Below are 11,877 nucleotides of genomic sequence, written 5' to 3'. Positions count from 1 at the left end.
ATATGGTGAGGAAGAGTGTAAAGCACGAAGGGTGATGCCGTGCATAAATTAATTATATTGTGAGGAAGAGAGTAAAAGCACGAAGGGTGATGCCGCGCAGTCTTATTTATTATTTGGTGAGGTTGAGAGTAAAAGCACGAAGGGTGATGCCGTGCAGTTTTACTTGCTGTTTTAATTGCTCAATTCGTTTAAGGATTTGCGGTTTAATTCTGTCTTTTCATTATTCTCACTCTTTATGTTGTATTCCCCCACTGTATGTTCCCTTCCCATTATTTCTGTATTATTTCTTTATTTACTGTTGTTGCCACTAGCATGATTATACTGTTCAGGTTATATGTGGGTGTCTTGTCCTAACCTCGTCACTACTTCGCCGAGATTAGGCTCGACACTTACCAGTACATGGGGTCGGTTGTACTGATGCCGCATTCTGCACTTTCTGTGCAGACTTTGATACCGACTCAGGTTGATCGAGATTTTGCTATTGGTCCGCTGTCCGGAGACTCAAGGTAGATTTGTCGGCGTTCACAGACCTTGAAGTCCCCGTCTACTTTTTATGTCACTGTTGTTTTCTTTCATTCAGACAGTTGTATTTCTTCTAGACTATTACTTGTAGTAAATTCTAGAATGCTCATGAATTGTGACTCCAGATCCGGGTGGTAGTAATTAATACAGTTTTATAAAATTTCGCACCTCTTATATTTTATCTTAGTTAATTATTGTTATTTACTGAATGAAAATAAGGAATTGGTTTAACGATTTTCTAACGTTGGCTTGCCTAGCAAGTGAAATGTTAGGCGCCATCACGGTCCCGTCGGTGGAAAATTTCGGGTCATGACAGATTGACCTCAAATTTTGCACACAAGTCATAAATCACATAACGGAACTATAAAAATTTTCGGAATTGAATTCCGACTCCGATATCAAAAAGTTAACCCCGTGGTCAAACTTGAAAATCTTTAGCCTTTAAATTACTAGTTTCCGTTAAATGACCATAACTTGAGTTAGGGACCTCTAAATTAAATTCCGGGCATACGCCCAAGTCCCAAATCATGATACGGACCTACCTGAATAGTCAAAATACTGATCCGGGTCCGTTTGCTCAAAATATTGACCAAAGTCAACTCAATTGAGTTTTAAGGCTCTAGTTCACATTTTAATTCATTTTTCACATAAAAACTTTCCGAAAAATTTTACGGACTTCGCACACAAGTCGAGGAGTGACAAATAGTGCTTTTCAAGGTCTTAGAATACAGAATTAATTATTAGATTTAAAGATAACATTTTGGGTCATCACACGAACCTGACCTATCATGTCGTAGGCGAGCTCGATTTCGACCGTATACAGATACAACGGGAGACCATTGGTTACTATTCCAATTTTGGGAATTAACACCTTGCTCACTTAAGGTCATTGGATCAAATCCCTCAAAAATTTCTGCTTGATTTTTTTATTCTTAAGTCATTTTTTTACAGTATGAAAATTTGGCTGATGATAATTTTTTGTGATAATGAATTTTTTTTCGTGTTGTGACAGTAAAATTCGGTATCATCAAACTAAATATTTATTTTAAAAGCAGTGGTGGTCGAGAAATGGGTCAATTGGTTTTGTGGCCCATTACAAACATGTATTTAGTTTTATGACCTCATATCTTTTTTCTTATATATGAGAGATTTGTTTTTACACATAAGAGATCTTTCTTTTACACGTAAGAGATCTAAAAAAGATATTTTTTTAAATTTAACATTGTAAAAGGCCACGAAGGCCTAAAACCACTCGAGAAATCTTGGATCCGCCTATGCTTCCAATTAGGGCTGCTTATCGGGCGAATTAGACGGTTATTTACTCTTAACGGTTTGGCTTATCGGTTATCGGCTTTTAAATGTATTAATCCGCTAGTCACCCGATAAGATATCGGGCGGATTGGTATCAGTTTAGCTCTTATCGGACGGTTATCGGGCGGTTTATCAGATTATTTGCTGACCGCTGTGACTCAAAATAAAATTCATATGCTCAACAGACTACATTCCAGTCTATAGAATATGGCACCTAAGAAGAGAGCTAAATAGAAGAAATATAGAGCTACATTCCAACGTATTTTCCAGTAGAATCATCTCTGGGGATGAGCCTATTAACAACTTATAACTATAAGAAGAAATAGAAGAGAACACTGGGTATAACACATGACATCAAAATTATCTAATAGTAACTAACTGGAATAGTAAATTATAACTAAATGTCTAATAGTAAATTAGTAATAGATAGAGTACTCGAAGTGGAAGAAGGGTTTTTGATTATTTAATATATATATGGATAAAAATAAATTATATATATATATATATATATATATATATATATATATATATATATATATATATATATATATTCTTAACGGGTTAACGGATTATCCGTTAAGAAAATTGAATAATCCGCCCCCAAACCGATAAGCCGTTAAAAAAAAAATTTCAATCCGTTCCCCGTTCGTTAAACCGTTAAACCGATACCAATAAGCCATTAAGTTTCGGTTTCGCTTCGATTTTGAACACCCCTGCTTCCGATAGATAATCAAATGTACTTAAAGAGTCAAACTATTGGACATCATACGATTCTAGCTAGTTGTTTTGCTTTTGACATAGAAGAATAACTCTCTCTTTTTTGACTTCAGATAAGAATTTTTTTTGGAAGAAGCTTCCTTTAAATTGAAAAGAAGAATAAAACAATATAATAAGTACTCAACATTTGCCCTTCTTTTTTACTTGCAAAAAAATAGTCAATGGTTTTCTTTGCTTTTTTATAAGTTGGTAAAACAAAAAATAAGGCAGCATTTTCTGTTTCTTTTACTACAAAAGCAAGGTTGAAGAAAGAAAATGGATGACTGGTCAACTGGAGAATCACCAAAGCAAACGCGTTTTATGTGCCATCATTTCATTGCATTCAAATGAACAAACAAACAAACAACCAACCAATTCACAAAGTCCAAAGTCCAACCTCTGACTCACCAAACAACAACATTCAAAAACAGCCAAAAAAGAGGAAAAAACAATTTGAACAACCAAAAAAAGAAAAGAGAAATTACCTTTTCATTGAACAAAGCATAAAGTTTCAATCTTTATTAATTCTTGATTATTTTTCTGGAATTGGAATGAAGAACAAGTCATCATCATCATCAGTCAGCTGTGTTTCTTCTTGCAAATGAACATGGATTCAAACCCCAACAAGTCTTCTTGTTTAGCCTCAGATGCTTTGATTACTACTCTTAGCAACTCAATCCAAGCTCTGGGTAGAGGGTTTGATGTCACTTCTGATATTAGGCTCCTGTACTGTAAAGGGGCTCCAGGTTCTCGTTTAGTTCATCTTGATGAAGCAAATCGTGTGGATCTTTTGGTCCCAGATGGGGTTAGTGTTTTGATTCCGAATGTTACAGCGGACATTGAATGTTCAGTTGGGATGAGAAGCATTGAGGCCACACCTGTTTGTACCTTCCATGAGGTCAGCTCAGTTTCTTGGTATTGTTTAAAGCTCATGTTTTTATCTGAATATCATGGTTTACCTTGTTTTGGTTAATCAGTTTAGTGTATTAGATTAAGTCCATGCTCCTCATCTGTTGGGGTTTCTAGATGATGTGTTAAATTGTTTTTTTAATTATTTATAATAATTTTGTTTCTGAGTTTCTTGATCAGTTTAGTGGGTGATTGTTTCCGCATTTGTTAAAGGAATAGCTAAGTCGTAATGAAGGTTGGTTTAATATCTTGTTTTGGTGTAATTTGGTAGTAAAGATTAAGGCAAGATAAATGGTTTGAGTTTAGTCTTAATGGAGAATTGGATTAGCAGATCATAGTGATTGTGCACCGCTGTGATTTACTGTGTACATTAAATTACTAGACTATTTTATGATGCTTCCTCTAGTCTATGTTCATATTTGAATAGTTCCTCTGTTATATGGATCATAGCACTTTACCTAGTTACGCATGTACACGATGTAGTAAGATCTAGAGCAATCAGTTCAAATCTTGAACTCGTCAGAGTATCACTGATCCGGATGTCGTGAAGTTCTTAAAGACTTCAATGGTAAAAACATGAATCACTGATGAGAAGTGAATAAGGGTGGTCACAGCTGGCTTAAGATGCATTTGGTAGACAGAACAGTATAGTGTCAAAGGTTAGGTGGCCATGGTGGTTGACAACAACTATCCTACTTATGTCGCGTGTTTACAGTGACTACTGACTATAGAAACTAATCAGAAACTTGGTAAAACTCTTAGGAACAAATACTAACTATAGTGGTGTTGATGTGATATGGGACAGCAGTGAGATGGACAGACCACTTCCTAACTATATGGTAATGTAGCTACATAAATAAATCTAGGTTCTCACCATGGAAAGTGTTGGCTGTGCGAAAATAATGAATGGTCCTGTGATGTTTTGAGCAATCAATTAATGGTCATAAGCTGGCTTATGATGTGCTGAGTCGATAGGACTATGAGGTGTCAAATGTTTCGTGGCAATGATCAGAACAAGTGTCCTAATCATGCAACCATCCTAACATAACTAAGATCAACCAATCAAATCTTTGCAGAAAAGTAGCGGAGCATTGTTTAATAAAACACACCAGTTGAATAGACAGACTATCTCCCAAGTTTATGAGAGTAAAATGAAAACAGAGCGCATACCTAGAAGTTTTCGTTAGTTGAGTAGCTACAAGAATAGCCATGTTATTCACGGTGATGGAGAAATGATAACCAAATTCCTATAGAAGTGGTTAGAGTAGCTATCCGTCTCCTTTCTCGCTATAGTAGAGTAGCTATTCTCCTTCAGGAAAAAAAAGGAAAATAGTTGCAGGAAAGGTTTATGGTTTACTGCTATCTCATTAATTTTGTTTTTGAAATCCCTCATGCTTGAATTTCCAGATGGCAAAATACTTCAATGCAATGTCAAATATATCTGGAGATGTTCCGCTTGGGAGTTTTAATGCCATGTTTAACTTCACTGGTTCATGGCAACATGATGCAGCAGCTACTAAATCCCTTGCCATGATTGGACATGTTATCCCACTCTATACAGTCAGGATAGTAAAGCTAGATTTGCTTCTGCGGGATGAAATAAAGCGCGCTGTTCCATACTCTTGGGATCCTACATCGCTGGCAAGGTGAAGTCTTTCACATCAGCACATTTCAATGTTTTCATTTTGAATAGTACAGTATCATTTTCTTTTGATGTTAAGGTATTAGCGCATTCGATTTGTCGTTCTAATGCTCAGGGAAGAGTAGAAGCAGCTGCTTTGTATAGTGTGACTTGTTGCATGTTTTACTTTTTCTTTTAATTGCATAACCTTGAGGAAAGGGTGACCTATAGCAATTTACAGTTGGCTGTGTTCCAGTACCATTGTCGATTTGTTGAGTTCCAAATTGTAATCCCTTTAGGCTCTTATCTACTGTCACCTGAACAGCTGTGTGCAGCTAGAAACCTTTTTTCTTGAGCTCAAGCTTCTTATGCCCTGAACTTCTGTATGATAGATTGTGGATATATACTATTTCAAAATGTGCTGAATTCTGTTTTTTCTGCTTTTAAAGTATCTCCTCCTTTTCAGTATCTGTATGAGAAATAGCCTCATTGATCCCAGTACAATTTAAGGCACTTAATTCAATTTCTTAGACCAATTCTTTGTTGTTTCTGATATTGAAGTTCTTCTTTCAGCTTTATTGAAAACTATGGAACCCATATTGTCACCTCTGCAACAGTTGGTGGTAGGGATGTAGTTTATATTAAACAGCACCAGTCATCTCCTTTATCAGGTTCAGACATTGAAGACTATGTGAAAGACATTGGAGATCAGAGATTCTCCGATTTGAAGAATCTCTCAAGTGCTGGACCTTTAAGATACAAGGACAAGGTTAGACAACTTACGTTTCAAATGATAGGCTTTTTGACACAGTAGTACTTAGCTGATTTTTTAAAATTCTGTTTCTTCAACATGCACCCTTAATCTGTAAATTGAACATGTACAATTATTGGAATTGCCCTACTGCAGGACGTTACAGTTATTTTCCGCAGAAGAGGAGGTGATGATCTGGAGCAGAGTCATGAAAAGTGGGCAAGGACTGTAGAAACATCACCAGATGTGATCAACATGACATTTACACCTATTGTGTCATTGCTTGAAGAGGTGCCTGGTATAAAGTACCTGAGTCGTGCAATTGAGCTATACTTGGAATGTGAGTGTTGTATCCGATCACTATTCGTGCCTCTTCGTTTGCAATTGCAGATTGTGATTTATTCTCTATTGGTTTTCTAAATTAAATGAGCCAGAAGTCCAGGAAAATAGTTAATAGTGGTAGTCCCAGATGATTATACTGTTCTTGTCGGTTACTCTTTCGTATTCAGTTGCATCTCAAATAGAAGTGCTGCTGACCCAAAGAGCATGATAGGGGTCTGAAATACAAGGGTCAATATATCTATTTCTGACCTTATTTTCTATAAATAATACAACATATTTAGAAGCTACCCAAAGTCCTCGCAATTGTTATAAAAGTAGTTGAAAACGTTTGAAAAGTAGGTGCTCTCACAAAGAAATATTTGAATCACAAACAGTGATGGCATTCTATAAAATGGAGAGGGGGAGTATCAGAAAAGCCATATACCGAATTTGTTATGTTCTTTAGAGCAAAAGTTTACACAGCTATCTGAGTTGATGGAACTTGGGGCTCATCCTTGGCGGTAAACCTGTGTCTAGGGGGTGGAGGATGGGCATTGAAAACTGATATGTGAATTATTTCCATGCCTGCGCGCGCTTAGGCAATCCCCTGTTTGTGTTCTAAGTATGCGTCATACTTCTCCAAACGTGTTTTCCATTGTCTGATGTATTTCATTGTAATTTTTCCAGACAAGCCACCAATAGAGGATTTACAGTATTTCCTAGATTTCCAAATAGCTCGTGTGTGGGCTCCAGAGCAAAATAACCTTCAAAGAAAGGAGCCTGTATGTGCATCCCTACAATTCAGTTTGATGGGTCCTAAGCTCTATATTAGCCCAGATCAGGTATTTTTCATACTTTTGTCCAGATTTCTGAACATATAGTCTTGCTATTGTTGAAACATATGACATTGAGTTGCGGAAGGATCTTGCTTTTCCAAGTTTGCATGACGTGCCTTGTGCTTATTAGGACCAAAACAAAGAAGTACAACTTGGACTAGTTCTAAAGAATGATTAAACCAGTGCAAGTTCATTATGTCACTTGTTATCATCCAGTGTCCTGCTAAATTTCTTTTAATCAACCAATATTATATTTTACAATCATAATGACTCAGCACATTGAAACCAAAGGTCTAGGACTTGCCTCCAACATGGTCTAAGATACCTTGCCTGGAATGGCTCCCACACTTCATTTACACTGTATTCATAAATGATTGTTTAATCAGCAGACTACTGTTTGGATAATCCCGAGCATTATCTTTAGAATAGAGCGACTTATAGCCTGTTTGGCCAAGCTTCTCCAAGTTGAGAAGCACTTTTTTTTCAAAATTTTTTTTTTTTTCCAAAGGTTGAAGTGTTTGGCCAAGCTTTTAGAAGAAAAAAAAGTGCTTTTGAGTAGAAGCAGAAGCAGTTTTGGAGAAGCAGAAAAAAGTAGTTTCTTCCCAGAAGCACTTTTTTGAGAAGCACTTTTGAGAAAAATACACTTAGAAGCACGTTTTAAAAGCTTGGCCAAACACAAATTGCTGCTTAGAAGTGCTTTTCAAATTAATTACAACAACAAAGTATAATCCACAAGTGGGGTCTGGGAAGGGTAGCGTAGACCTTACCCCTACCCTAGGGTAGAGAGGTTGTTTCCGATAGACCCTCGGCTCCCTCCCTCCAAGAACTCCCCACCTTGCTCTTGGGGTGACTCGAACTCATAACCTCTTGGTTGGAAGTAGAAGGTGCTCACCACTAGAGCAACCCACTCTTGTCAGATTAATTAGCCAAACACAAACTGCTTTTCACCAAAAGTACTTTTTAAAAAAGTGCTTTTTGGCTTTTGAAAAAAGCACTTCTCAAAATAAGCTGATTTTTCCAGCTTAGCCAAGGCTAAACAGGCTATTAGTAATATGACTTAGAATTCTTATTTCACATTATGAACTGGATCTAAGCATAATATGAAGGGTCTTATCAGCTAGACAAACAAGAAACTACAAAAACACTGCGCTTCTTACCATCAACATTGTACACTTGGAAGCTCTTGGAAATTTAAATGCTTTATTGGAATAGCTAGCTGATCTAGTTGGTTGGCGGATGATTATCAGTATGAAATCTAGTCTAGATTGATGCTGATTAATGTCAACTCATTGCAAGTCTAAATCACAGCGCCATATTTTCAGGTGACAGTGGGGCGTAAGCCAGTGACAGGGCTCAGGCTCAGCCTAGAAGGTAGCAAGCAGAACCGTCTTTCAGTCAATTTGCAGCACCTCGTTTCCCTTCCTAAGATCCTTCAACCCCACTGGGACACACACATGGCTATAGGTGCACCAAAATGGAAAGGTCCCGAAGAGCAGGATAGCAGATGGTTTGAACCAATCAAGTGGAAAAATTTCTCCCACGTAAGCACAGCACCGATTGAACACACTGAGACTTCCATTGGAGATCTCTCTGGTGTTCACATTGTGACGGGGGCTCAGCTTGGTGTTTGGGATTTTGGTGCCAAGAGTGTGTTGCATTTGAAACTCCTCTTTTCCAAGGTACCTGGTTGTACAATAAGAAGATCAGTATGGGATCATAGTCCATCAAACCTATCAACAGTACAAAGGATTGATGGTTCTTCAACATCACTTATGAACGAAAAAACTGCCGAAAACAAGAGAGGAGATAGTTCCAGCCAAATGGGGAAATTGGCAAAAATTGTAGACATGACAGAAATGTCAAAGGGACCACAGGATGCACCAGGGCACTGGTTAGTGACAGGAGCTAAACTTGGGGTTGATAAAGGAAAAATTGTGCTAAGAGTGAAGTATTCCCTATTGAATTACTAATGAGTTGTGCTTGTATTATCAAAGCATTCTTTGGATAGTCTAGATATCATGTTATTCTTCTGTAAATTCTGTTAGCATTGGTCAGTTCATTTTTTGGTAGGCTATTTTCTAGCCACCAGATCAGTTACTACTTCTTTTGGGTGTATACTTTGTATAATTCTCATGATCTTACAAACTTGTTAAAATTCATTTTCTTTTCATTTTTCCTAAGTTCAATAACAGAGATTTTAATGGTTTTTATTTGTTGGATGAGTTGTGGTTGCACTGTGAAATTGACGTGTCCTTTTGATAATCAAGTAGTTCTCCCTTTATTGCACTCTAGAACAAAGGAGGAAAGAATGCTGGTACGCATCTGATGCAACACCAAGAAAGAAAGAAAAAATAACCATTCTGATGCTGCGGGAATTACAGAGAAATAAATGAGAGAAATTGAACAAAAGGCTAGGAAAAAAACACATAATTAAAATGAAAAATCATTATATGTATGACAAGGATTTATTGGCAAAAAAGCTTACACATAGCCACATATTTTGTAAGCAATTTTTCTTTTTTAACTTCTTACTACGAACAGATTTGACCTAAAATTTAGATCTAGATTTAAACCATTAAATTTTCTAATGAAATAGGTTAATCTTAGCTAATATTAATATCCAAAAGATTATTTAATGACAAAACGTCCTATGCCTTATAGGAACAACAGTTAATATGTAACAACAAAAACAAACAACGTTTAATGGCTCAAATACAAAGTGAATAGTATTAAATAACAATAAATGGTATATAATGGTATTATTGTAAATAAATGCAAGAGAGATGACCGAAAAGAGATGAAATCGTGTGATATTCTCTCCGACAATGATAAATGATTGACGAGCCTTTGAATATTCGGATTCTCCTTGGATTGTGGGAGAAAAATTAGATTAGAATCTCAAGAAAAAGTGTCTTTTGTATGTATATAATTAAGCAAGAATCTGAAGAGAATGTGTCACGACCCAAAATCCTAACCTGTCGTGATGGCGCCTATCTCGATATTAGGCAAGCCGACAACCTCAATAACCCACAATTTCTTTTAAGTTTGAAAAATATAATATTTAAAGTCAATACAAAAATCTCATTAATATCGACATAAAACACTCCCAAAACCCGGTGTCATTGAGTACATGAGCATCTATACATTACAAATTAAGAAAACACGGTCTATAATAATCTGAGACCAAATACAGTAAACAAGGAGATAGGGAAAGAGAGACAAGGTCTGTGAAATACAGCAGCTACCTCTGAATCTCTGGAAAAATCAACTGTGCGCAAGAATCAACACCCAGTGTGTCCGGGATTACCTGGATCTGCACATGAAGTGCATAGTGTAGTATGAGTACAACTAACTCAGTAAGTAACAATAATAAATAAAGAACTAAAAGTAGTGACGAGCTTCACAGCTAAGTCCAAATACAATAGTTTCCAACACGAAACAGTAGGCATGCTTTCAAGTTCAACATTTAAAACTCCACAGTAATTCTATATCAAATTTGACTAAAATAGAAATAAAGTCTTTCAGAGTTTTCCAAAATAGTGATATATGACAGCTGAAATACAGAAATAATGGAATGAGTGCATCCTCTCAGAGTAACAGTCACTCAGTCCTCCCATTCACTCCAACTTCACAATCACTCTTTCCTCACAGTCACTTATTCCTCTCAGTCACTCATTCCTCTCAATCACTCAGCACTTGACACTCGCACTCAGTAGGTACCTGCGCTCACTGGGGGTGTGTACAGACTCCGGAGGGGTTCCTTCAGCCCAAGCACTATAACAAGCCAATCATGACATAAATTAATGAAACATGCTGCGACGTGTAGCCCGATCCCATAAATATCCTCTTAATTAGGCCATCGGCCTCACTCAGTCATCAACCTCTCCAGTCTCTCGGGCTCTCAGAAATCATGATAAGCAGCCCAACATCAATGATATGATACATCAATAATGAATAAGAGAGACTGAGGTAAAAATGTGCAAATAAAATGGTGATTAAGTGCAAAACAGTAATTTAGCAGATAATTCCACAAGTACACGACCTCTATGGGTCCCAACAGTGTAAACATATGATTTAAACATGATTTACAGATCAATTTCTCTAATACGTGGAAAAATATACAGATATCAACAGATTATTCAACTACACGATTTCATGGAATTGATCAAGTCATAATTCCTATAGTGCACGCCCACACGCCCATCACCTAGCATGTGCGTCACCTCAAAACCAATCACATAACACATAATCCACGGTTTCATACCCTCAGGACCAAATTTAGAACTGTTACTTACCTCAAACCGTGTAATTCTTTATTCTGCAATGCCTTTGTCTCGCGAATCGGCCTCCGAACACCTCGAATCTAGCCACAAATAATCCGATTCACTCAATAAAATTATAGGAATCAATTTCATATGAAAATATAAATTTTCCATAAAAATCCAAAATTTCACCCAAAAATCGCTTGTGGGACCCATTTCACGAAAACCCGACAAAAGTTACAAAATCCAAAATCCCATTCAACCGCGAGTCTAACCATACCAATTTTACCAAAATCCGACCTCAACTCGACCCTCAAATCTTCAAACTAAACGAGGAGGGTTTTCTAAATTTTTCAACTTAATTCACCCATTAACTAATGGATTCAAAAGCATAATCATGAAAATTAACCAAAACTGGATAAAAATCACTTACCCCAAACACCCACGCAAGAATCTCTCCAAAAATCGCCTCCTACCGAACTCCTAGTTTGATTTTGTGTTATGGACTCAAAACTCCCATTTTGGAGCTTTTAATTCTGCCCAGATATGCCTTCATCGCGAACGCGACCTCACCCTCGCGTTCGCGTA

At 36.9% G+C, this 11,877-nt stretch overlaps 1 protein-coding gene across 1 annotated transcript; it reads left to right on the top strand.

Annotated features, from left to right (window-relative positions):
- The first annotated feature begins 2,942 nt into the window (after positions 1-2,942).
- LOC104096261 (MACPF domain-containing protein CAD1) lies at positions 2,943-9,197 on the top strand. The gene is made up of 6 exons (XM_009602608.4): positions 2,943-3,487; positions 4,906-5,144; positions 5,693-5,888; positions 6,027-6,210; positions 6,879-7,033; positions 8,350-9,197. The coding sequence occupies exons 1-6, from the start codon at positions 3,191-3,193 to the stop codon at positions 8,995-8,997; spliced, it is 1,719 nt and encodes a 572-aa protein (XP_009600903.1). The 5' UTR covers positions 2,943-3,190; the 3' UTR covers positions 8,998-9,197.
- Positions 9,198-11,877: the final 2,680 nt, after the last annotated feature.

The sequence above is a fragment of the Nicotiana tomentosiformis genome, chromosome 2 (assembly GCF_000390325.3).
Source record: "Nicotiana tomentosiformis chromosome 2, ASM39032v3, whole genome shotgun sequence".
Lineage (NCBI taxonomy): Eukaryota > Viridiplantae > Streptophyta > Magnoliopsida > Solanales > Solanaceae > Nicotiana > Nicotiana tomentosiformis.
The sequence above is the reverse complement of the archived record's forward strand: the minus strand, read 5'-3'. Positions and strand labels throughout refer to the sequence as shown.